We start from the raw sequence: 26,813 nt of genomic DNA on the forward strand, positions 1-26,813 counted from the left end.
TCTGATCTGATCTGATATGAGCCAAAAATAAACAATTATATGAGCCAATAACACTGATAAAGTTTGCATTTAAGCAAAATGAGAGAAAATGTTTATAAATAAAAATTTACAAGATTATCTTTGTAGAAGGTATTCATTGTTCCTGATGGATATGCAGTAAAAGTTTCTCAACTTCAGAACTACTCAGTGACAGCTCAGCATCACCCATGTCAATATTTTTTACTTTATGAATTCAATAGTCATAGAAATATATAGAGAGATATATGAAAGAAATAGCAATTCAGATGTATAACTATAAATAACAGTTACATAATGCCTAAAAAGTGTTAGGTACTATTCTAAGCACACTGCATATTTTAATCAATTTAAGCTTCATTAAAAAACCTATGAAGTAGCTCCTATTATCATACTTATTTTACAGGTGAAGAAACTAAGACATAATAAGAATGAATAAATTAGCCAACAAATTGAGAGAGCATGTAAAGATGAACTCCAGGTCTTTAACTCCTGGAGCTGGTATATGCGGTGTAATCTATGCCTTTTATAAAGTAGTATATTTTATATTCCCAAAGATATAGATTCATTTTACAATCTATACATTCTAAAATTTTGGCTGTTTCCTCCTTGATAATTTGAAAACCTGGGAATCTCAGGCCAATATTGGAAATTGTGTTTTGGAGGAGAGTGGGATACAGTTAAGGAGACAGTGTTCTGCACCAGCTGGAGGTTTCTTCCTCGTCTTCTTGAGAAGAAAACTGTAAGGCATAACTGAGGACTGTGTGTGCCTTTCATTAATCTCCCTTAAGTCTTTGATACTGAAAACAAGAGTCAGTTACGGACTTTGAACTGAGATCTAAGTAGAGAAGTTTAGCTATAACATGAACAAAAGTGAACAACTGGGATACTCTCTCGGAAGGTGAGCTAGTAATTTCCAATGGGAATTTAAAAAGAACTTGCACTCTATCTTCTTTTATTTAAAGCCTTTAGGTCTTGTTAGTACTATATTTGAATGAACTATATGCACACTTCAGATCTCATGAAAAAGAATAAAATCATCTTCTTCTTATGGATAAATAAGAGAGACCACAATAGAAAATTGTTTGTGCCATGTCACCCTCTTGGAAAGAAACACCACAGATTAACTTTTCCAAAATAAAAATGTTGTTAGAATTCCCCAACATTTAACTGATGTAGTGTTAACAATATCATATGACAAATTAACACACACAGTTATTCAGGCACACAATTTGCAGCCAGTTTATCCTTCACGTTATATCTGGACATTAGTGTCATCATTGTTTAGTTGCTCAACCATGTCCGACTCTTTGTGACCTTATGGACTGTGGCCCTCCAGGCTTCCTCTGTCTGTGGGATTTCCCAGGCAAGTATACTAGAATGGGTTGCCATTTCCTTTTCCAGGGGTCTTCCTGACCCAGGGATAGAACCCATGTCTCCTGCTTGGCAGGCAGATTCTTTCCCACTAAGTCACCTGGGAAGCCCATGAGTTACATAGCTTAAGGTTAACAATTGCAGTGGTAGACTTTATACATCTTTCTTGAAATTTTATTTTATTTTACTTCTTGCTGCTGCAGCAGTTTCTTTGCTCCTGCTTTTACATTTTCCAGGCTAAAAAATTTGATTTCACATTCTCTGATATAGACTTCAAAGTTCTTGGTTGCTATTTCTTTCTGTGATAGAATGTCCTCCTGAGATTTTACTGCACATCATCTTGGCCCTACCATAGAGGATTCTCTTTGGCAAATCTGAGAAGACTGGAATCTCTTGCTATTAACGCATGTATAACAATGAGTGCCCTGAATCTTCCTCAGAGGAAATCTAGCCAGGCCCAGGCTTCACTCACTTTTAAAGCTTTAAGGCAGGAAAACTTCAAATTCAAAGTTGCTCCAAATTTAGTAAGAGCTATATTAGTTTAAATTAAACAAACAAAAATCTCTTTGTATGGATATTCCTAATATTTGTTCTTGGAGTAAACCAGACAAGCTGAAAGTTCCATTTATGCCTGTTATTCAACTCTTAAACCATTTCTTTGGAGTTTCATCATTAGCCAGTGTTGAGGAATCTCAGAACAATTTCATAAGTCATAAAGTGAAGTCCTATTAAATGTACTGCTACATTTACAAAAAAATAAGCTATTTACTTTATTTTTGAATTGGTTTCTGGACTAACTGAGATCCATATATGAGACAAATGCTTTCTGGGACAAGGTAAGTTTTTAAAAATAACCTCACCATATGTGATCTGCCAGTGTTATAGAATCGAAAAGCATGCTTTCTATGTGAAAGTGTTATTCTGACTTCAACTTAACTTTCATATTCTCATTTTACTTTTGTTCTGATTTTTCACCTACTAATCTTGTTAAAATTACATAATTTTACTGTTTAATATATTTTGAATACAACTTTAATTTTGTTTTCATTTTCCAAAATAGCAGGTTACACATCAGAAAGCAAATATAAAATAATGGATAAATCAATAAAAGAAAGAATGGAAATTCTGTTAAAAAGTGATGGATATTCTCACCTTTCAAACACCAAAATAAGTCAGAGTTAATTACTCTAGAGAAAAGACAATTGATCATCATAGATACTTGTTGGAAGTCTAGAGAAAGCATACTATCTGTCACTGACAAATAGTACAGTGCTACCCACTCCAGGCATAAAGAAAAGGTATTCTTTCCAAGTCTGTGTATTATGAACATGATCAAGATTTTTTATTAAATGAAAAATAAATTCCAACTCTAAATTCCAGTGCTAACTTTATTATATCATTTTATTCCAAAAATCCCAACCAAACAACCACAATCATGCTTACATTCTTTATTACTCAAATATAACACTAGAGCAATTTTCCAAATCCAATTAAATATTTTATTATAGTGAAATCAACATCCCTATTGGAAGATTGGACAAACATCTGCTTAATAAACTAACCATGTTATAACAGGCATTTACTATTGGTAGTTATATTTTATGAGATATAATTTGACATCTGAATCTGCATAACCTTCTAGTAGAGATATTCTATCCTAAATTTTATCAAGGCAGTTGACTTATTTCCGGTGCCACCATGTATAAAAGAGCTTAAAAACAAAGTCCAAAGACATGTGTTCAAATTCAGATTCTACTAGATAGTACAGCTTAGTACTAGCGATTTAACCCCCTACATCAATCCCCTTATATATGAGCTAATAATAACTATTTTTCGGTGGACTGTAAGGTTTGAATAGTGTTGAAGTCATAGGAAGAGGTTTTTACTGCTATGAATTGTTTCCTTTAGTTGATTTAGTATTATCTTTTTAGGTAGGCAATGCTTTATTCTGGAAAGAATAGTTCTTAACATCACTAAGGAGAAATATAAATCCCTCTGCTATACACTTGCTAATGGAATTAGTAAGTTACTTAACCTTTATGAGACTTAGGTTCTTCATCTGTAAAGTGGAACTAGTCACCATCTTTACAGATCACTTGTTTGTTTTTTTTTTTACATAATTATTTGATTATTTTCAGCATAATCATTATATAATCACTTTTTACATAAGCCTTTGATTATGATGATGATTAAATAAGATCAAATGCATAAGGCATCTCAGCATAGCATACATGTCAGGTAAAGAACAATGTTTTTTCTCTTATTTTTGCTTTGAAGTTTATTCCCTCATTTCAGCACAAAATAGAAATATCTATTGCTTTAATCAATATTCACAATAACAAACAGTATTTTAGCCATTTGAAACTAATCTCAGAATTTCAATCTGCTTTGAAGATCATCACTATCTATATTACTTTCCTTTAAGACAATTACTTAAAAGCATTTGTCAGATTTTTTTATCAGAAAATTTATATCAAAGTGACTTCTCTGACTTTTTTATAAACTGACCATGTAACAATAACAACTTCATTTAAAAATCAAAAACCAGGGGACTTCTCTGGCAGCCCAGGGGTTAAGACTCTGTGCTTCCACCTCAGGTGGCACAGGTTCAACCCCTGTTTGGGGAATTTTCAAATGCCATGCAATGTGGACAAGAACAAACAAACGAAAAACATACTTCAAACTCAAATGTAATAAAGAAATTAACTTAAATAATTTAGCAGTTACCTGTTTCAAAATGCCTGCTGCCATTTCATGGCTACAGTCAAAGATGACATGGAATTCCTTGCCTCTTTTCATCTCTTTCAGTAAGGGTTTTGCATCCTTTGTATCAGCAGGTAGTTGACGGATCTTAAGTCGAAGATTGTATCTTGATGGAGCTTTGATGAGCTCCTGCAAGCGAATGAGACCTTTAATGAAAAAAAAAAAAAAAGAATGTTAGAGAAAAATCACAGTGGATCACAGAAATCACAAAACACACTACAGTGATGCTTTTCTTGACCATGTACATTTTATGACGTGGCCACTGAAATTCCTGCTTCAGAATTCCTAATTGCCAGTTGTTTTTGTTAATGCATCATGTGCTCAGTCATGTCTGACTCTTTGTGACCCTATGGACTCTGCAGACTCCTTTGTCCATGAGATTTCCCAGGCAAGAATACTGGAGTGGGTTGTCATTTCCTCCTCCAAAGGATCTTCCTGATCCAAGGATCAAACCTGCTTGTCCTGATGCTCCTGCATTGCAGATTCTTTACCCTCTGAGCCATCAGGGAAGCCCCATTTTTGTTAATATTTTTGTTAATATTACAAAATCTTAGGGTATATCTTAAAGAATGAAAGACATACATGACTATTAGTTAAATGTAAACAATTTAAATACACAAAAGACTATAGAATAAAATGGTCTCTCTTTGTACCCTAATTCTACTCCCAGTGGGTTGTCATGGTTCATGGCTTAAAATATTATCTTCCATATATTTCTTATGTATTTGCATATATATATATATATATAGAGAGAGAGGGCTTTATTTTACATTAATAGTTGTTTTGTGAGAATGTCTTACAGGTTATTATGTCAGTGACTACTGTTCTATTTTGTCTAATTAATTAAACACTGTTTTTTAGTAGATATACTTAATGCAGTTATTCTCTGTTATTAAAAACTTCGATGGCTTCTTTTTTATTTTTTTACAAGTAGTGGTCTAGTAATTTGGTGTATATGTATAACTTTGTTTAGAAACAGGAATAAAAAGTATCTTATTATGACTTCCCTGGTGGCTCAGACAGTAAATCATCTGCATGTAATGCGGGAGGCCCGGGTTCCATCCCTGGGTCGGGAAGATCCCCTGGAGAAGGAAATGGCAACCCACTCCAGTACTCTTGCCTGGAAAATCCCATGGATGCAGGAGCATGGTAGGCTACAGTTCATGGGGTCACAAAGAGTCAGACATGCCTGAGAGACTTCACTTTCTATTATGACAAAAATATACTGTATATTAAAATAATGTAAGAGATATAAAGAATAAAATCTAAATTTTGGAATTTTTTCATTCAGTTTTTAATTAAATAATACATTCTCTTAGATATACAATGCTATATACATGTTAACATGTTTCAACATAGTTAATAAAATTAATATGACTAATTTTAAATATTTTCATCCTTAGGACATGAAAGATAAAAAATATATAAATTCATAAATATACCTAATAACTTTTGATTTTAAAGTATTGTCCCATAAAATTTACTTTATTGTAAGTTAGTTTAGAATTTTGATATTTAAAATTCTGCAAATAATATTTGCATAAATTACACAATATAATTATCTTGTTTTACAAGTTTAAGTATTTACTAACAATAGTAAAATAAATACTATATAATTAATTGACATCAAATGTACCCACTGAACATAATATAATTCAGTGTAGGGAATCATGTATGTAACGAGTACAGGTGTTAACACTGAATTGTACAAAGGTGAAAACGAATATTTGAGTTTATAACACATGCTTAATTGTATTAGTGTTTATTAGTGGACTTATAAAATTCTCTAAAATGTGTATAAAATGCTATGCATTTCTTTGCACATAAGGTTACTTCACAACTAAGTTATAATACAAATTTAAAGGATAGTAATATTGTTTTGGGTTTCCCAGGTGGGATAGTGGTAAAGAATCCACTTGCCAGTGCAAGAGATGCAAGAGACACGAGTTTGATCCCTGGGTCAGGAAGATCCTCTGGAATAGAAAATGACAACCCACACCAGTATTCTTGCCTGGAAAATTCGATGGACAGAAGAGCCTGGTGGGCTACGGTCCATGGGGCCGAAAAGAATCAGACACAATTGAGCGACTGAGCACACACACACAGAGTAACATTGTTTAACAACTTTTTATAAATAGAATAGACTTGCTCTAAGGCAGTGACTTCCAAACTTTGGAATGAATGACAGTAATCTGTGAAGCTGAGTACAATCTAAATAACAAAGTCAGAATCTTCAGGGGATACAACTCATGCATGAGGATTTTTAATAATCGCTCCAGATGATTTTCTTGGTTATCAAAGAGTGTGGTCAATTTCCAAAGTTAGATCCAATTTTTGGTGTCTTTTGAGAGCCACCCTTTGAACCACTTTGGCAGAGCAATTTAATAGAATATAAGTATTTTATATTAACTAGTAGCATAAGACAATAAAATAATTTAAAAATGATTTCCAACTAGGCAGAATGAGTTAGAAAACTATAAATACAACTGAGTGTAGGAATAAGAGAGAGAAAGAAAAAAAATTCATTCCTCATGCATCAAATAAATGTTTATTGGATTACTTCTAAAATATTCTTAGTTCTACATTTCTATTATTCTCATTATTTATATAAACACAGACAGATCTAATACCAACATTAGGTGAATAAAGAAAAGAAAGCTACCCTTCGCTAACTTATCTCACAAGATTTTGAGTGAGTCAAATGTAAATTTGGGATATTTAGTCTATCAGAGTAGGAATACCCTGAGAGTTGAGTGTGAATCTCAGTTCAAAAAATCTATATGTGAATCTTTATGCAAGATATCCGAGATTTGTTTTGCTTTCCTCTTCTCTACTAGAGGGTAAAACCATATAACCTATATCAATATATAAATTAATACATAAAACACCAAAGGGGAACCGGCTTATATTAGACTTTCAATAAGTAGTGGGTTTTTATTATTGTTATCTGGGCTAAGAAGGAAAGAATATAGTTATTTTTTAAATGTGCTGGTTACTAATCTATTCTTAGAAGTTATTTTGACACTGATATAGACTGAAAACCTAACAACATCAAAATATCAATCAAAATTGTTGAGATAAACTCATTATCAAAGAAAAAGCAGCTATACAGTTAGAGATTAGCTCAACAGTTCTGAATTGAAAAAGCTCAACTGACTTGGAAGTAGAAATTTTCAGAAGTATTAAATCCACAAATAGCATCTGTAGGGCTCACCTTAAGTATAAATAGTGCCAACCATTTTCAAGTGTCTTGAGAACTCATGTGGCTAGGCCACTGAGCCACCAGGTACAATGAATGTTTACTTCTCTTCACACATATACATCCCTGCTAGCATGAATGTAACAGATTTCAGTTTGCCAGCTTCCCTGAAGAATAATATTCAAGAGATAATTTTTTTAAAAAAATAGCTGTTGCTAGTAGGACTTGCCATCTCCTTCTTAAATTCAAGAGAATTATTGTCTTCATTTATATATACAACATGTATTTACTGCATGTCTACTATGTGCAAGACATTGTTTCATGGATAAATATAATGATTAGATTAATAGTATTTATTCAGTCTTTAACCACATGACATACAGTTTGAGATACAGTTGAGATACAGAGATTTAACCACATGAGATACAGTTCTATAATGCTTTTCACAATCAGTTTTTGGAATAAAAATGGTTCAACATTTTAATCAAAGAGAAGAAATCCAGAGAGTTGTCTGAATACTGAAAGAAGAATCGCGATTTTTATTTATTTATTTTGTATTAGTTTTGCCAAATATCAAAATGAATCCGCCACAGGTATACATGTGTTCCCCATCCTGAACCCTCCGCTTTCCATCATCTCCTGCATAGGTGCGTAGAGATCTCTCTTGGCTTCTAAGATTTCATTACTCTGCCCAGTGCTATTGTTTCTCTTTTATCCATATCTCCATTCTAGATCCTCTGCCTTCCTTACTATTTGACATTTAGGTACAAACTCCTCTGTGAATTCTATTATTCAGAACACCTTGAAAGAATAAGAGAGTTGACAAAATGGGAGATGTATTCAAGACATCTGAAGAGTGGATTTTTACTTGGGAACTTAATATGAATTATTTGATGGCATCCCTCTAAGTTAATATACGTAGATGAGCTTTTTATTGAAAGGAAAAGGGGCTTAAACAATAGGAATGTCTTTTAATTAAAATACTGGTCATGTATTTTCTGCTGTGGATCCCTATTGATCTTCCTACCTCCACCAGCATTCCTATGCAACATATCACAGTCTAAAACTGCCAATTTCAGAAAGGATTACCTTAATCAATCCATCATACACAAGTCAATACTATTTTGTTGTAAAACAAAAGAGTTCCCTATTTAGGAAAAAAGTAAGCTCTTCAAAATAATTGGGATAGTTTATACGTGATAAGACAGCACAGTAATGCTCAAAATTCTCCAAGCCAGGCTTCAACAGTACATGAACTGAAAAGTTCCAGATGCTCAAGCTGGATTTAGAAAAGGCAGAGGAACCAGGGATCAAATCGCCAACCTCTGCTGAATCATCGAAAAAGCAAGAGAGTTCCAGAAAAGCATCTACTTCTGCTTTATTGACTACACCAAAACCTTTGACTGTGTGGATCACAATAAACTGCGGAAAATTCTTAAGGAGAAGGGAATACCAGACCACCTTACCTGCCTCCTGAGAAATCTGTACGCAGGTCAGGAAGCAACAGTTAGTACTGGACATGGAAAAAACAGACTGGTTCCAAATAGAAAAAGGAGTACGTCAAGCCTGTATATTGTTACCCTGCTTATTTAACTTCTCTGCAGAGTACATCATGAGAAACGCTGGGCTGGATGAAGCACAAGTTGGAATCAAGATTGCTGGGAGAAATATCAATAACCTCAGATATGCAGATGATATCACCCTTATGGCAGAAAGTGAAGAAGAACTAAACAGCCTCTTGATGAAAGTGAAAGAAGAGAGTGGAAAAGCTGGCTTAAAACCCAGCATTCAGAAAACAAAGATCATCGCATCAGGTCCCATCACTTCATGGCAAATAGATGGGGAAACAATGGAAACAGTGAGAGACTTTATATTTCTGGGCTCCAAAATCACTGCAGATGGTGACTGCAGCCATGAAATTAAAAGACGCTTACTCCTTGGAAGGAAAGCTATGACCAACGTAGACAGCATACTAAAAAGCAGAGATATTATTTTGCCAACAAAGGTCCATCTAATCAAAGCTATGGTTTTTCCAGTAGTCATGCATAGATGTGAGAGATGGACCATAAAGAAAGCTGAGAACCAAAGAATTGATGCTTTTGAACAGTGGTGTTGGAGAAGACTCTTGAGAATCCTTTGGACTGCAAGGAGATCCAACCAGTCCATCCTAAAGGAAATCACTCCTGAATATTCATTGGAAGAACTGATGCTGAAGCTGAAGCTCCAGTACTTTGGCCACCTGATGTGAAGAACTGACTCCTTAGAAAAGACCCTGATGTTGGGAAAAATTGAAGGCAGGAGGAGAAGGGGACGACAGAGGATGAGATGGTTAGATGGCATCACCAACTCAATCAACATAAGTTTGAGTAAGCTCTGGGAGTTGGTGATGGACCGAGAATCCTGGCATGCTGCAATCCATGGGGTCGCAAAGAGCTGGACATGACTTGAGTGACTGAACTGAACTGATATGTGGTCCTGGCTTCCCGTGTGGCTCAGTGGTAAAGAACTGCCTGCCAAGCATGAGATGTGAGTTCAATCCCTGGATTGGAAGTATCCCTGGCAACCCACTCCAGTATTCCTTCCTGGGAAATCCCATGGACAGAGGAGGTTAGTGGGCTACAGTCCATGGGGTCACAAAGAGTCAGACAGGACTTACTGACTAAACAACAACATAGGTGATCCTGGCCTAGGGTGCTCTGTTCAGAAGAGAAATAAAAGGGCCCAGCTACTAGATAAAATAAAAGGGCAAAATCTACTTTGTTTAAAATATGGTTAACACAAATAATTTCCAAACAACAGTTTTCATAAATGTAGCTTACTTTAACAAATTTGGCACCTGGTTCAGTTATTTTATGGGAGGGTAGAATTGCAACGCTTTAAAACAGTCTTTTAATTAAAATATCCCCTTTTCCCTAATGTAATTAGTTGATGTAATGATAATAAAATAGAAACAATTTGCACAGATGGGTTCCTGAAAATCTTCTAACAAAGAAGAGCACCACATTGCAATTATCCCTTTATTTTGGTAGATGAGTAACATTCTATCCCCTCTAATTCCTTCACTGAGAGTAAATTTTTTAAAGCTTTTTCTACTTTCAGCTATTTCACAGTACTTAAAATCAAGGTTTATCTTAAGCTTACAGGGGACAGAGGTTTGAGATGCTCTTTTCAGAAGTTGCCATCAATTTAATTCTTAAGGAGAATCCAGAAGGAGCATTTATGCACACTCCAGCTGGCACTTGCTTCTAATGACATCAATCACATCCCTTCCCTGCAGGTCCAGCCTCCCTCAGCCCCAGGAAGGGAGTCCCAAGTTTCCGCCTGGACTGACGTATCCATTTCAGTAGCCACACAGACTAGAGCTTTGCCACCTGGCTTATTCATCACGCCTATTTATCATCTCAGTGAATGTGGCCTGTGTATAGGCCAGACTCCCCTCACCCAAAATGCACTGCATAGAAATGATTCATCTATGTCCAATCACCACTAATGTGTTTTTCAGTGGGGAAAAGACCATTTATGGAAAGGCCAAGTGTAACATTTCAGGGAGCTATTGTTATTGAATGTTTTGTGGGTGCTACAGACTGTTTAAAAAAAAAAAACTAAATAGAATATGTAAACCAGATGTGGACCTTGTAACGTATGTTAATGTTGTAAGTATAAAAGAAGGAAGCCAATCATTGTAAGAAAATCATAAATGACTTTGACAGGAGAGGTAGATTGACACTGAAAAAAACACTGTCTCCAAATTTTTGTCAGCCCTTCCCTCCTTGGGAGTGAGGTGAATTTGTTCAGCTCAGAGACTCTAGAAAATAAGGAAAAGGGTGGTCTAGAAAAACAGGGGGGTCTTGAAAAGATGAGAGGAAACTTCAAGTGTGGTTTTCATCTTCTTAAAAAAGGGAGAGAGCACTATGGAAGCAAAATTAGAGCTCTGGTTTCCTGGAGGAAAAACTCTTAAATCCTAACACTAACTTTACAGGGGCTTCCTGGTAGCTCAGACAGTAAAGAATCTGTCTTAAATACAGGAGATCTGGATTCAATTCCTGGGTCAGGAATAAGAACAAGTTCAGTCCCTGGGTTGGGAACATCCCCTGGAAAAAGGAATGGCTACCCACTCCAGTACTCTTTCCTGCAGAATTCCATGCACACAGGAGCCTGGTGGGGTCCATGGGGTCGCAAAGAGTCACACACGACTGAGGGACTAACACTTTCACTTCGCTTTCACTTTCAACCATACAGACAGCTATTTACTTCTCTCTTTTTGAAATTTGCTATATTTTTAAAGAATGATAGAGCTGATGTACAAGCATCTTGCACAGCTCAATACCAGAAAAACAAACAACCCGATCAAAAAGTGGCAGAAGATCTAAACAGACATTTCTCCAAAGGAGACATACAGATGGCTAATAAACACATGAAACTATGTTCAACATCATTCGTTATTAGAGAAATGCAAATCAAAATGACAATGAGGTATCACCTCACACCAGTCAAAATGGCCAGCATCAAAAAATCTACGAAGAATAAATGCTGAAGAGGGTATGGAGAAAAAGGAATCCTCTTGCACTGTTGGTAGGAATGTAAATTGATACAGCCATTATGAAGAACAATATGGAGATTCCTTAAAAAACTAGGAATAAAACTACCATTTGAGCCAGCAGTCCAACTACTGGGCATATACCCTGAGGAAAACATAACTGAAAAAGACACATGTACCCCAATGTTCATTGCAGCACTGTTTACAACAGCCAGGACATGGAAGCAACCTAGATGTCCATCAACAATGACTAGATAAAGATGGTAGACATATACAATGGAATGTTACTCAGTCGTAAAAAGGAATGCATTTGAGTCAGTTCCAATAGGTGGATGAACCTAGAGCCTATTACACAGAGTTAAGTAAGTCAGAAAGACAAAAACAAGTATCATATATGAATGCATATGTATGAAATCTAGAAAGATAGAACTAATGAGCCTATTTTCAGGGCAGCAGTGAAGATGCAAACATAGAGAACAGACTTGTGGACACAGTTGGGGAAGGAGAAGGAGGGACAAATTGGGAGAGTAGCACTGAAAAGTGTAGTTTCAATGTAAAATCAATAGCCAGTGGGAATTTGGTGTATGACTCAGGATGCTCAAACCCATGCTCAGTGAAAATCCAGAAGGGTAGGATGGAGTGGGAAAATGAAAGAGAGGTTCAAGAGGGAGGGAATGTGTGTAAACCTATGGCTGATTCATGTTGATGTATGGCAGAAACCAACACAACATTATAAAGAAACTATTCTCCAATTTAAAAATAAATAAAATTTTAAAATATTAATTAAAAAGAGTGACAGAGCCTTATAATTCAAGACTGAAAATATGTAAAAACACTTTTGCTTGATGTACTAGAAACCAACTGGTAAATGGTTTCAATTTACATTCCAGAGTCAATTGATTATCAGTGGCTACCTTGAGCAGTGTGTTGAGAAGGTGCACGAGACCACTTCTGTGATCAGGAACATGTATCAGGAAGGGATATGAACCTTAGTGGTGGGGTAGGCAGGCATGGTGGCATCATGCATCAGTCTTCCCTACATTACAATCTCTTTATTTATTAGTGTCATCAAATCCTATCCATGATATTGTTTTATGAATGGCAAAAACTTTCTATGCTTCAGAATGGAAAATAATACACGGCAGATCATACATTTTAGGCACCACACTCTCTACTGAAGCCAGGCCTCTTACGGTTCAACCCTGAACCAGGTATTCAAATGTGTAGAATCCAAATAGTAATTCTGATACTAACAGTCCCATAAACACATTTAAGAATTTTGTAAATACATTGCCAGAAGCAACTCATTAAAATGCTATATTGTTTCTCTACTGAAACCTCCAAATCCTGAAAACTCACTTTGACATATATAAGTGTGCACTTGTGTATAAGCACACACAGATATACATGCATACACACACGAAGTTCAATTCAGTTCAGTCACTTAGTTGTGCCAACTCTTTATGACCCCATGGACTGCAGCATGCCAGGCCTCCCTGCTCATCACCAACTCCCAGAGTTCACCCAAACTCACGTCCACTGAATTGGTGATGTCATCCAACCATCTCTTTCTCTGTCATCCCCTTCTTTTCCTGCCTTCAATCTTTCCCAGCATCAGGGTCTTTTCAAATGAGTCAGCTCATCGCATCAGGTGGCCAAAGTATTAGAGTTTCAGCTTCAACATCAGTCCTTCCAAAGAATATTCAGGACTGATCTCCTTTAGGATGGACTGTTTGGATCTCTCTGCAGTCCAAGGGACTCTCAAGAGTTTTCTCCAACACCACAGTTAAAAAGCATCAACTCTTCAGTACTCAGCTTTCTTTATAGTCCAAGTCTCACATCCATACATGACTACTGGAAAAACCATAGCCTTGACTAGCAAAAACAAGACTGTGAGCTGACTGTGGCTCAGATCATGAACTCCTTATTGCCAAATTCAGAATTAAATTGAAGAAAGTGGAGAAAACCACTAGACCATTCAGGTATGACCTAAATTAAATCCCTTATGATTATACAGTGGAAGTGAGAAATCGATTTAAGGGACTAGATCTGATAGAACAGAGTGCCTGATGAACTATGGACAGAGGTTCGTGACACTGTACAGGAGACAGGAATCAAGACAATCCCCAAGGAAAAGAAATGCAAAAAAGCAAAATGGCTGTCTGAGGAGGCCTTACAAATAGCTGTGAAAAGAAGGGAAGCAAAAAGCAATGGAGAAAAGGAAAGATATACCCATCTGAATGCAGAGTTCCAAGGAACAGCAAGGAGAGATAAGAAAGCCTTCCTCAGTGCTGAATGCAAAGAAATAGAGGAAAACAACAGAATGGAAAAGACTAGAGATCTCTTCAAGAAAATTAGCAATACCAAGGGAACATTTCATGCAAAGATGGGATCAATAAAGGACAGAAATGGTAGGGACCTAATAGAAGCAGAAGATATTAAGAAAAGGTGGCAAGAATACACAGAAGAACTGTACAGAAACGATCTTCACAACTCAGATAATCACAATGGTGTGATCACTCACCTAGAGCCAGACATCCTGGAATGTGAAGTCAAGTGGGCCTTAGGAAGCATCACTATGAACAAAGCTAGTGGAGGTGATGGAATTCCAGTTGAGCTACTTCAAATCCTGAAAGATGATGTTGTGACAGTGCTGCACTCAATATGCCAGCAAATTTGGGAAACACAGCAGTGGCCACGGGACTGGAAAAGGTCAGTTTTCATCCCAATCCAAAAGAAAGGCAATGCCAAAGAATGCTAAAACTACTGCACAATTGCACTCATCTCACAAGTTAGTAAAGTAATGCTCAAAATTCTCCAAGCCAGGCCTTAGCAATATGTGAACTGTGAACTTCCAGATGTTCAAGCTGATTTTAGAAAAGGCAGAGGAACCAGAGATCAAATTGCCAACATCTGCTGGATCATCGAAAAAACAAGAGAGTTCCAGAAAAACATCTATTTCTGCTTTATTGACTATGCCAAAGCCTTTGATTGTGTGGATCACAATAAACTGTGGGAAATTCTGAAAGAGATGGGAATACCAGACCACCAGACCTGCCTCTTGAGAAACCAGTATGCAGGTCAGGAAGCAACAGTTAGAACTGGACATGTAACAACAGACTGGTTCCAAATAGGAAAGGAGTACATCAAGGCTGTATATTGTCACCCTGCTTATTTAACTTATATGCAGTGTACATCATGAGAAACGCTGGGCTGGAAGAAGCACAAGCAGGAATCAAGAATGCTGGGAGTAATATCAATAACCTCAGATATGCAGATGATACCACCCTTATGGCAGAAAGTGAAGAAGAACTAAAGAGCCTCTTGATGAAAGTGAAAGAGGAGAGTGAAAAAGTTGGCTTAAAGCTCAACATTCAGAAAACTAAGATCATGGTATCTGGTCCCATCACTTCATGGGAAATAGATGGGGAAACAGTGGAAACAGTGGCTGACTTTATTTTTCTGGGCTCCAAAATCACTTCAGATCGTGATTGCAGCCATGAAATTAAAAGATGCTTACTCCTTGAAAGGAAAGTTATGACCAACCTAGACAGCATATTAAAAAGCAGAGACATTACTTTGTCAACAAAGGTCTGTCTAGTCAAGGCTGTGGTTTTTCCAGTGGTCATGTATGGATGTGAAAGTTGGACTATGAAGAAAGCTGAGTGCCAAAGAATTGATGCTTTTGAAGTGTGGTGTTGGAGAAGACTCTTGAGAGTCCCTTGGACTGCAAGGAGATCCAACTAGTCCATCCTAAAGAAGATCAGTCCTGGGTGTTCATTGGAAGGACTTATGTTGAAGCTGAAACTCCAATACTTTGGTTCCCTGATGCAAAGAGCTGACTCCTTTGAAAAGACCCTGATGCTGGGAAAGATTGAGGGCAGGAGGAGAAGGGGATGACAGAGGATAAGATGGTTGGATGGCATCACTGACTCAATGGATATGGGTTTCGATGGTCTCCAGGAGTTGGTGATGGACAGGGAGACCTGGAATGCTGCAGTTCATGGGATCAAAAAGAGTAGGATACAACTGAGCAACTGAAGTGAACTCAACTGACTAGATGGACCTTTGCTGGCAAAGTAATGTCTCTGCTTTTTAATATGCTGTCTAGGTTGGTCATAACTTTTCTTCCAAGGAATAAGCGTCTTTTAATTTCATGGCTGCAGTTACCATCTGCAGTGGTTTTGGAGGGCCCCAAAACAAAGTCTGCCACTGTTTCCCCATCTATTTGCCATGAAAAGACCCTGATGCTGGGGAAGATTGAAGGTAGGAGGAGATGTGGACTACAGAGGATGAGATGGTTGAATGGCATCACCGACTCAATGGACATGAGTTTGAGTAAACTGTGGGACGTGGTGATGGACAGGGAGGCCTGGCATGCTGCAGTCCATGGTGTTGCAAAGAGCCAGACATGACTGAGTGACTGAACTGAATTGTTTCCCTGGAAATCTAATTTGTCTCTGTCCTGATGTATCCTCCAAGGAGTATCTGGCCATGATGTTTTTTTTCTTTATGTTCAGCTCCCATTTGTAAAGCTCATAACACAAAGGCTCATAAAACATTAATCTAGCAAAGCAGAGGTCCAGGAAGGCCTAAGTGGTAAATCACTAGCTAGAATACCCTGAATATCCTTTAGCAGATAGGCTTGAAGAAAGGTTGGAACCATTTCAAACACTTTTGAAACCCTTTCATAGGTTTAACATTTATTTATTTATTTGATTGCATTGGATCTTTGGTTGCGGCCTGTGAACTCCTAGTTGCAGCATGTGGGATTCAGTTCCTCAACCAGGAATTGAATCCAGGCCCCCCTCATTGGTTGCATGCAGACTTAGCCACTGGACTACCAGGAAAGTCCCCCATAGGTCAATCTTATATGTGACATCATGATGCCAAATTTCTGAACTGTATTGTGGCATGGAAGTCTGCATCAGGCAGACATGGGTTGAATCTTACATCATTAACTTTCTACTGAATGACTGTGGACAAAGATATTTAAATTTTTTAAACATGCAATTTTTCATCTGTGAAAATGAGATTATAGTAATTATAATCATATTAAAAAATCAAATGAGCTAATGAACAGAGATCACTTATCACTGTGCCTGTAGCATGTTAACACTTCTCACTGGTTTCTGGTAACCACTTTCTTGGAGCTCAGAGATTCCTGCTACGTGTGTGCCTCAACAGGCCATCTTTGCACTCAAAACTGTGCCTGTTATCTTGTGAGTGGTGTCTATCAAAATCTCTTCATTTCAAGCATGTAAGGGAAGTTTGCTTCCTGCTAGGAACCTAATTAATACTCCATCTATATGCTGATGATTTCTAAATTTATATCTCTTACCATTTCCTTGAATTCTAGACTCCTAAATTCACTTTCCTATTTGACAACTGCATAATAAAAATATTAACATTACCCACAGAGAGGTCTGGCCTTTGCAATTAGCTTCTGGGTGGTAATCTCTAAGCCCCAAGAAGAGTATCTTTGTTTATCCAGAGGACTTGAGCCACACAGGATATATAACAATGTAATTAATTTATCTTAAGGCCTTTGGGTCATGAGGTATCAGCAAACCCCTAGAAAGGCTGGAGACCTACAGGTCAGTCAAGCAGGTTGTTGGCCATGTATACATGACCAAACCCCAATAAAAACTCTGGACATCAAGTGTGAGCTTTCTTGGTTGGCATGACTCCATGACTATTACCACTCATTGTTTCCTGGAAAAGTTAAGACTCCCTACAAAACTGTTGTTGGGAGAAGACAACTGGAACCTGAAGGTAGACCTTTCGTGGACTCTGCCCCATTTGCCTCTTCTCTTAGCTGATCTTATTCTGTATCCTTGTCATAAACTGTAATGGTGAATATAACAGCTTTTGGTCATTCTGTGAGTTCTAGTGAATTATCAAACCTGAGGGTAATCTTGGGGACTCCTAAAACGGCACTTGGTATCAGAAGTGAAGATGATCTTGTAGACCCTCAAACTTTGAAACTGATGTTAAAGGTAAGGGTGTTCTTAGAGACTCCTGAAGGAAGCAAAATCTCTACCTTTATGTATACTGCTGCTACTGCTGTTAAGTCGCTTCAGTCGTGTCTGACTCTGTGTTACCCCAGAGACAGCAGCCCACCAGGCTCCCCTGTCCTTGAGATTCTCCAGGCAAGAACACTGGAGTGGGTTGCCATTTCCTCCTCCAATGCATGAAAGTGAAAAGTAAAAGTGAAGTCGTTCAGTCGTGTCCGACTCCTAGCGACCCCATGGACTGCAGCCTACCAGGCTCCTCCATCCATGGGATTCTCCAGGCAAGAGTACTGGAGTGGGTTGCCATTTTCCTTCTCCAAACTTGATGTATAGTAAATACTAAAAAACATTCCAAACTTGGTTCTTCATCTCTTCCATCTCTAAAACTGTTCGTCCTCCAATTGTCTCCACTTATGATGATGGCAACTCTTTATCATTCCAATTACATAGGACAAAAACCTTGATGTCATCCTAATCCTTTCTTTCTAGCATACCTCACATTCAATTTATTAGATATCTTATCAAGTTGACCATATAATATATATAAAAAGCTGTTAACTCTTACTATTTCTAATAGACTGAATTGAGCTATTGTCTATCAAATGGATTATTATAAAATAAATGGCAGTTCCCTTATATATTTATATATCTAGGTTTAGCCAGTAGCAATTCATACCCTATGATATGTATTTAACAAATCTTGTGACTGACTTATGAATTTTAGTTAATATAAAACAATTTTAGTTAGCACAGCTGTGGATACTATGAGGGTAGGTAAGAGGAAATACTCTCAGAGGCCACTGAAATTTGAAGTCCTAAGGCTTGACTCAATACATAAAGGATTCTAAAGCATGAGGCAAATGATATCAGTGGCTTGTCATCCTCCAGGCAAGTAAAGGGAAATATTATACCTCTACACAACCAGTTCATCTAGAGAAAATTGTTTCAATAAGAGTAGAGAAAGCACAATGTAATCCTACTTGAGTCTCAGAGCTATACACAGAAGTCTCAAGTTCAAAATGGGGGACACAATTATCAAGGGATAATGGGGACAAAGTGGACAGAGAATGCCAGAACCCCTACCATGGGCTTGAGGCTGGATCTAAGCTGTAAGACAAGCTCCATCACACCCACAGGGCTTCTACCTGGTAACAGCCTATCTTAGAAAATGGACTGAACTGAAGTGTTATAGGTAGTGTATCACTGCTCCCTGGAAGGTAGGGGCTGCAGCCTATTACTCTTTTAGCTGATGCCAGAATATGTTTTTCCTATTTCTTCTTTTGCTGCTAGGAGAAAAAGCAATTATGTCATTATTAAAAGGCAAACAGTGCTTTTGACCACATCAAAACTAAAACCCTTTGGTCTCTAAAGCCTTTTGGTATAAGTTCAATATGTGCAAAGGTCAATTTTCTATTTGGAATGTTCCAGTTTGTGGAAGCCAATAGAATTAATGTTGCATTTTCATTCTTTCTTACTGCTATTAGAATTTGCTTGCACCAGTTCATGAGAACATAAGCACCTTAGAGGCTGATTTCCAGCAACCGTAGCAAGTGCTGTGCTCACTAGCGGGTACAAGAGTCATGATAAGTGGCTTTGTCCTAGGCTCACCGAGCTCTAGATCTATCCTATCATTTAATTTTTCTTTTTCCTCTTCATATGCCTGCTGCATGTGGGTCTCTGCCTGGTGTAACGAGATAGGGCAGGTAAAAAGCTGGACAGTTTAATGAGAAGGCCGTTGTATTTGTCAGGAGTCTTTTGGTAATATATGCAGATCTAATTCACACTATACTGAGCAAAAATGAGACTTAACTGCCTCTATAACTGAAAATAAACTCTGGGCCTGGTTGGAGACAGGAATTCTTTCTTTATTGCTCAGTTTTCTCTTCCTCTATGTTACTTTTGTTACCACTTAATAAACATGACCAACAGAATATCACACTCAAGAAAGAGATCTGCCTCAAAAGTTCTATCCAAATCCTACGAAGGACTCTGTCTGGCCTGCACTGGGGTTATTTGGAGGGAGTAGGAGGGACAAAGGAAGGATGCACTATTGGGTTATGGGGAAAGAAAGCCAACCTTGTCTGAACCAGAGGCTAGGAAGATGTCCTCAAAGGGATTCTGACTGAACAACACAAATGAAGGCAACCCAGAAATGTCACAGCAGTGTTTTAGAAATTCTTTAAAAATGATGACTGCACTTTGGTTTGTGACCAGTTTGGTGTTATTTTGATTCAGTGGTTATTTACAATTAAAAGTCACTTTATAATTTTTTAATCAGACTGGGGCCCTTTTAATCTAAGGGGGGTAGTGGTGAGTGCATAGTAATTAGTCCAGGATAATAAGCATTACGCAGGATGTCCTGGGCAAACCAGGAGTTCTGAGCAGTCCTCCTCTTACTTCACAGCATCATTCATTCATCCTTCATCATGGATATTTGACTGCCTGCTGTCCTGACAATGTTACTGAGCCACCCCTAGAGAGACCAGCTCACCTCATTGTTCATTTCTGATGGCCACATTGCAGGTTCCTTTGTCTCAAGATGATCCTGCTTAGATGTGCACCATCCTTCTGTCTCTCTACCTGTTCTCTCAGCTTGTGATATCTCAACTTCAGCTCTCTAGACAGTGGCTGATTAGGTAGCCTGCTGTTTTTTCTAATTCCTACTTGTGTCCAGGTCAGTGAGGTTATAAGGCAGCAAATGGTCCTTCATAGTTCTTATTTTGGCTCTGTCCCAGGATGCTGCTGTTACTGATTTTATCCTGCCACTTTAAAGTTTTTATCCTGCCACATGACTTAAAGTTAACATGATGAAACAGCTTAAGAAACTTTATAAGGTGGGCCCATGACTAACAATAATTACCTGAACTATTGTGTGCTGCTGGGAATGCCAAGTTGAATGTGACTCTGGAGAAGCTCAGGTTTTATCTTTTTGCCCCAGAAAAGAATACCACTAACCACCAATGTCTCCAGCAACTGTGTTCACTGAACATATATTTTATCTTATGAAAGACTGAAACATGAGAATATATCAGAAACATGGCAGCACTTTTTTTGTGCTTTGAATTGGCAGAAGTGAAATACCAAACCATATACAGTAGATATTTGCCATCTCAGAGATTATATGATAGTGTCTATCATCTATAGGATGATAGACATGCAAATCATTTTTCTACAATGAATTTTATATAATAATATGACTCTAAAGTATAATGGAAGTGGTGGGGATAGCCATTTGTCAGGTGCAAAATGATGGATTACTTGTAGGAAGAGGAAACTGCAAGTAGAAAACTTATGAGAGTATGGAAAGTGTTATGAGAGTATGGGCAGTTCAAAATCCATGAGTTATTTGGTAGCTGCTACTAGAAAACTGAATATGAGCTGTAACCTAGTAGGAGGTAAAGCCGGACCAGTAATAGACAAAAACCAGTTATGAAGGGCACCTTTTAAGAATGTACTTCCTAAGTAAAGAAACTTCACAGTTTCGAGTAGTAAAACAACAACAATTCAGGCTGGCTTAAGCAGAAATGGAGATTTTTTAGAAAAATTTAGGTAGTTTCATGAAACCCCCAGGTGAGAAATCAGTCATTCCTCAGAATCAGAAACAAGTAGAAGCAGGGTTATTAAGATATCATCTCTCACTTCTGTTATTTTTTGTGTGGGTCTGCTTCATTCTGATCTTTCCAATGAAACCAGCTTTCTCCTCTTCACAGTTCACACAGGAGACATGGCCACGCTTCAGATTTACTCCTGAGTTTACTTGTTATACATACAGCAGCTGGCAGAGACCAGCTAATCTCTCTTGGTTCCAATTCAAAATTCCTGGAGAGAGGATCTAATTGGCCCAGCTGTGTTAGCCCTTGATCTAATGAACTGTAGCCAGGGGCACTGACTTACCATAAAGATTGAATATTAGCCTTGACTCCACCTCTGAGGATGAGGAAGCTAGGGGAATCACTATGGAAACACTGAGTAAAGTAAGGCAAATTATATAAATAAAATTTGAGGTTAAAACATCACTTTGTCTACGCAAGGATGCAATTGTGTGTGATATACTAGGGAACACTGAAATAGTGAAAGATATTAGTGGAAAGGAAGTTGTTTTGTGTTTTGGCCTCTATTAGCATAAATGAGAGAATAGCAGGAGACATTTTTTTCTCTACACTCTCCCCTTTTCCTTGATTTTGGTAACATCTTGCCATGTATCTGTAAGCATTCTCTATTATCCACTTCTCTGGAGATAGAATTTCTTATAAAGAAGAATTGTCACTGAATTAAACCACATCCTTAACTGAGGCAATATATGTTGAAGTTTTGAAATTGACTTTAGCTCAAAAGACCTTTAGGTTGCTCTGAAACAAATGCCACATTGCTAGCATAATGCACTCACATTAATCAAGATCATGAGAGTGAAATATAATCCAATCTATTAATTTATAATGAGAAATGTATTTGTCACAGGCATGGCAAAACTTGAATTGCATAACCCAAGCATTCTCAAATTACATGAAAAACCATACAGCAATCTGAAGTTTACTTAATATCACTTTGGGATCAGAACAAAGGTAATTGGTCCAATGAATGTAATAATCATAGATAGCACAATTGCAGGTTTGTGTTTTATCTGTAAGAACTCTGAAGAGGTACTGCTGTCAGTCCCAATTTGCAGATGAGATGAAGACACTGAAATGTGGGTTATTATGTTCAAATCCCATGTCTAGTAAGTCAGAAAACCAAATTCCAACCCTGGAATCTCTCTCCAAAGTCAGTACTCAAACTTTACATCCAGAGTGAAAGATGTTTCATCTTCTTGGTAGTAAATCAACTAACAATCTATTTTCCATTAACATTTTTTAGGTGTGTCATCTGCATTTTCCTGTTTTTGTCTAAAGAATGCAAATGTCTAACTTATCTTCTCTCTGATGGCCATATTCTTTCTTCAGATGTATCAGGTACCTTCAGACAAGATATAATCAAATCTTGCTAACTAGGAGCAATTCTGACTTCTAAGGTGGCTTTGCAAATTTTCATTCTCATTCATTATGTTTTGATTTCATAGTTTTAATTCTTAAAGTGTGACTTAATTTCCAGGTATTTCCAAAGTACTTTACTTCCAATTTCAATGTGATAATGGTACCAAAGAATCCATCAAATTGTTCTGCAGGTTGAATTTTATTTGCCCATAATGAGTTTGATGAGTAAAACTATTCTATTTGCCATTTAATTGTTATACAAACATAAAATCTGCCTTGGTACTTAAGTATAAGTCTATTTTAAAATTTCTATACCAAAATATTTTTAGAATTTAAACTTTATATTTTCTTTCAGTTATTATCTTAAATGTATATTTTTGCCTCTGATTATCATTTGTCACTTCTATTATTTTTCAAATCCTTCCCACGTCCCATAAATCATCTAAGAACTTTTTGGTCTTAATAAGATGAAGGAGAACTTCATCTTAATAAGATGGGAGACTCTTCTATTTCTTTCTCAAATCACAAGCATATGCATGACACAGTCTCTTTTATATCTGTTAGTAAGCAGTAGTCCTAGACTGTCATTCTATGTGGAACTCCTAAATACAGAGTCTAGTTAGTACCCCCACACACACCAAAAACACACACACTTGGATATTTATACAGTGTTCTTTGTCCCTACTCTTTATCAGTACAATGTTATCTTGATATCACTACTGGTTGCTCCTTTATTTGTGTCTCTATGGCACATTGGGATTCATTCTAAACATAAAAAAGAAAATAAAAAATAAACTATACATTACTATTTTCATGCTTTCACAACTCAGAGGAGTTTTGATCATGATATTTGATAATGTTTATAATCACTTACTATTCACAAAATTAATGTTTTACTAATTCTTCACAAAAATTCCGAGAGGTACTTTTATCCTCTTACACATGAAAAAGAGGCACAGGGATTTGAGCCAGTTGAAAATGGCTTAACTAATAAATGACAGAGCTGGAATCTGTACTCAGTACAGCTATATTTTTCTCATGAGCAACTGTTCTTAAGAATAGTTGGTAAAATGAGCTCAGTTAGGTTGGGCTGTTCTGTTTCTTTTTGCCAAACCTGTCAAAATACATAGATAATGATTTGCCTTAAGAAGTATATTTAGCCATTTACATGAAAGATGGAATCAGTTTCTACCAAAAATTCCTACTCTACCAGAAATTCATGTATCAGACTTCCTGGGAAGAACACAGACTCTGCAGTTTATGTACTCAAATCTAAAATGTTCTTAGCATATGAAATATGAAAATGTGTTTGGACCTTTTGGGACAATTGAAGGAAACCTATGAACTTGAGATGTGACAGAAGAAATGGACATTAAGTAAGCACCTTGAAGTCAGAGGCAACCTGAAAACTGTTAACTTTTTATAAGAAGTAGGAGTGAGAATCACTGATTTGTCATACAATGTTCCTTAGGCACAGTTTTCATACTAATCAAAGATCAAAGTTAGTGACATGCCTGCATCCTAAGTCACTTCAGTCATGTCCAACTTTTTGCAACCCTATGAACTGTAGCCTGCCAGACTCCCCTGTCCATGGGAATTCTCCAGGCAAAAATACTGGAGTGGGTTGCCATGCCCTCCTCCAGGGGATCTTCCTGACCCAGGGACTGAATGCACATCATTTATATCCCATGCAGTGGAAGGTGGGTTCATTACCACTAGGGTCACCTAATATTAAATAATTAGAGCTGAGCCAAGCAATGATGACAGGAGTCTGGCAGAAGGAATTCACTATGTAACCTGGATGTGGTATCCTTCCACAGGTAGGCTCTGCTTTCATTCTATAAATCTGTTACAATTTTGAGGCAACTCTCAGCACATTTTTGTAGTTTCAAAAGAAAACCTGCAAGTGCAGATTCTACTGAAAAGTTATCAGGAAAGACAGTAGAGAGGTTTACATCACAAGACAGGCCACACTCCCCAAATCCCCATGTCTCTCTTCTTGGTTATGTAACACGGAGTCTCTTCCTCAGTACTTTTGGCTCTTACATTCATTCACTGTCTATTTCTCTCCTTCATCCCCAGGACAGACATAAACTCTATCCTAAGGCTCTCAATCATAAGAACCAGCTGACGTAGTAGAGCTTCATGAAGAGTGCCTTTTCCTCCCACTCACTCACTGTATGGAACTTGGAGGGAGACTACTGTCAGGCAAGGAGTCTCCCCCATTCTGCTGTATTGTAACTGATCAAAATCTTTTTCATGCCAGCCATTTAAAGAATTGGCTTTCTCAGACTTCAATTCATGATTCCTGGGAGAGCTGTGGGGAAAAAAACCCTAGATCAAGCCCTGAGCATTTGGAGTGGGAGCACTGACTCCAACACCCTAGACTACCAGAGAACTAACCCTAGGGGTATCAAATAGTGAGAACTCACACAAAGATAACCACTGGAATACAAGAGCTGGTATCACCCAACCATAGTCCCTGCTCAGGACATCATCAGTCCTCATCTAAACAACAAACAAAACAAAAATAAAAATCCAATCATCAGCAGATAGGATTACCACTTCACTCAGCCTTGCCCATCAGAGGAAAAACAAACAAACAAAATCTCATCACAAATCTCACCCTGAAAGAATCTTACACAAACCACTGGACCAACCTAAGGAGGACAGAAACAAAAAGGAAGTAAGAATTCAACCTTGAAGTCTTGGAAAAGAAGACTTCAAACACTTCAACCCCACATTCCTGGGGCTGCAAAGAGTCAGACACGACTGAGTGACTGAACTGAACTGAACTGAACTGAACATACAATTCAGTGCCCAAAAAACAAACAACCCAATCAAAAAGTGGGCAGAAGACCTAAACAGACATATCTCCAAAGAAGACATACAGATGGCTAACAAATACATGAAAAGATGTTCAACATCACTCACTCATTTTTAGAGAAATGCAAATCAAAACCACAATGAGATATCACCTCACACTGGTCAGAATGGCCATCATCAAAAAGTCTACAAACCATAAATGCTGGAGAAGATGTGGAGAAAGGGAATGCTCTCACACTGTTGTTGGGAATTTGAATTGATACAGCCACTGTGGAAAATGATATGGAGATTCCTTAAAAATCTAGGAATAAAACCACCATTTGTCCCAGTAATCCCACTCTAGGCATATATCCTGAGCAAACCAGGGTTGAAAAGACACATGTATCCCATTGTTCATTGCAGAACTATTTACAATAGCTAGAACATGGAAGCAACCTAGATATCCATTGATGAATTAATGAATAAAGTACTGGTACATATACACAATGGAATATTACTCAGCCATAAAAAGGAAAGCATAGAGTCAGTTTTGATGATGTGGATGAACCTAGAGCCTATTAATACAGAGTGAAGTGTGTCAGAAAGAGAAAAATATTGTTTTCTACCACACATATATGGAATCTAGATAAATGGTACTGATGAATTTATTTACAGGGCAGCAATGGAAAAACAGACATAGAGAATAGACTTATGGACATGGAGAGAGGGGAGGAGAGGGTGAGATGTATGGAAAAAGTAACATGGAAACTTACATTACAATATGTAAAACAGATAGCCGATGGGAATTTGCTGTTTGGCTCAGGAAACTCAAACCAGGGCTCTGTATCAACCTAGAGGGGTGGGATGGGGAGGGAGATGGGAGGGAGGTTTTAGGCAGGGGATACACGTATACCTATGGCTGATTCATGTTGAGGTTTGACAGAAAACAATAAAATCTGTAAAGCAATTATTCTTCAATAAAAAAATAAATAAAAAGAACCAGCTGACAGTGAAGGCCTGGAGGTGTAGCTGCCAAGTGGGTCACCAAAGGAATCACAAATCTGGTCTCTTCTGGGAGACTGCTATGCTTCCTGCTAGGGAAAATCACACTTCCTTCATATCATTATTATCGGCCA

General features: G+C 37.5%; 1 protein-coding gene across 9 annotated transcripts in view; it reads right to left on the reverse strand.

Moving 5' to 3' along the window:
* Positions 1 to 26,813, reverse strand: part of GRIK2 (glutamate ionotropic receptor kainate type subunit 2) — a 731,316-nt gene that overhangs the window by 389,044 nt on the left and 315,459 nt on the right. For all 9 annotated transcript variants that reach the window (XM_061427731.1, XM_061427738.1, XM_061427736.1 and 6 more), the window contains exon 4: positions 4,117 to 4,298. In XM_061427731.1, coding sequence (XP_061283715.1) covers positions 4,117 to 4,298 — 182 coding nt within the window. The remainder of the gene's footprint in view (positions 1 to 4,116; positions 4,299 to 26,813) is intronic.

Source organism: Bos javanicus, chromosome 9 (assembly GCF_032452875.1).
Source record: "Bos javanicus breed banteng chromosome 9, ARS-OSU_banteng_1.0, whole genome shotgun sequence".
Classification (NCBI taxonomy): Eukaryota; Metazoa; Chordata; class Mammalia; order Artiodactyla; family Bovidae; genus Bos; species Bos javanicus.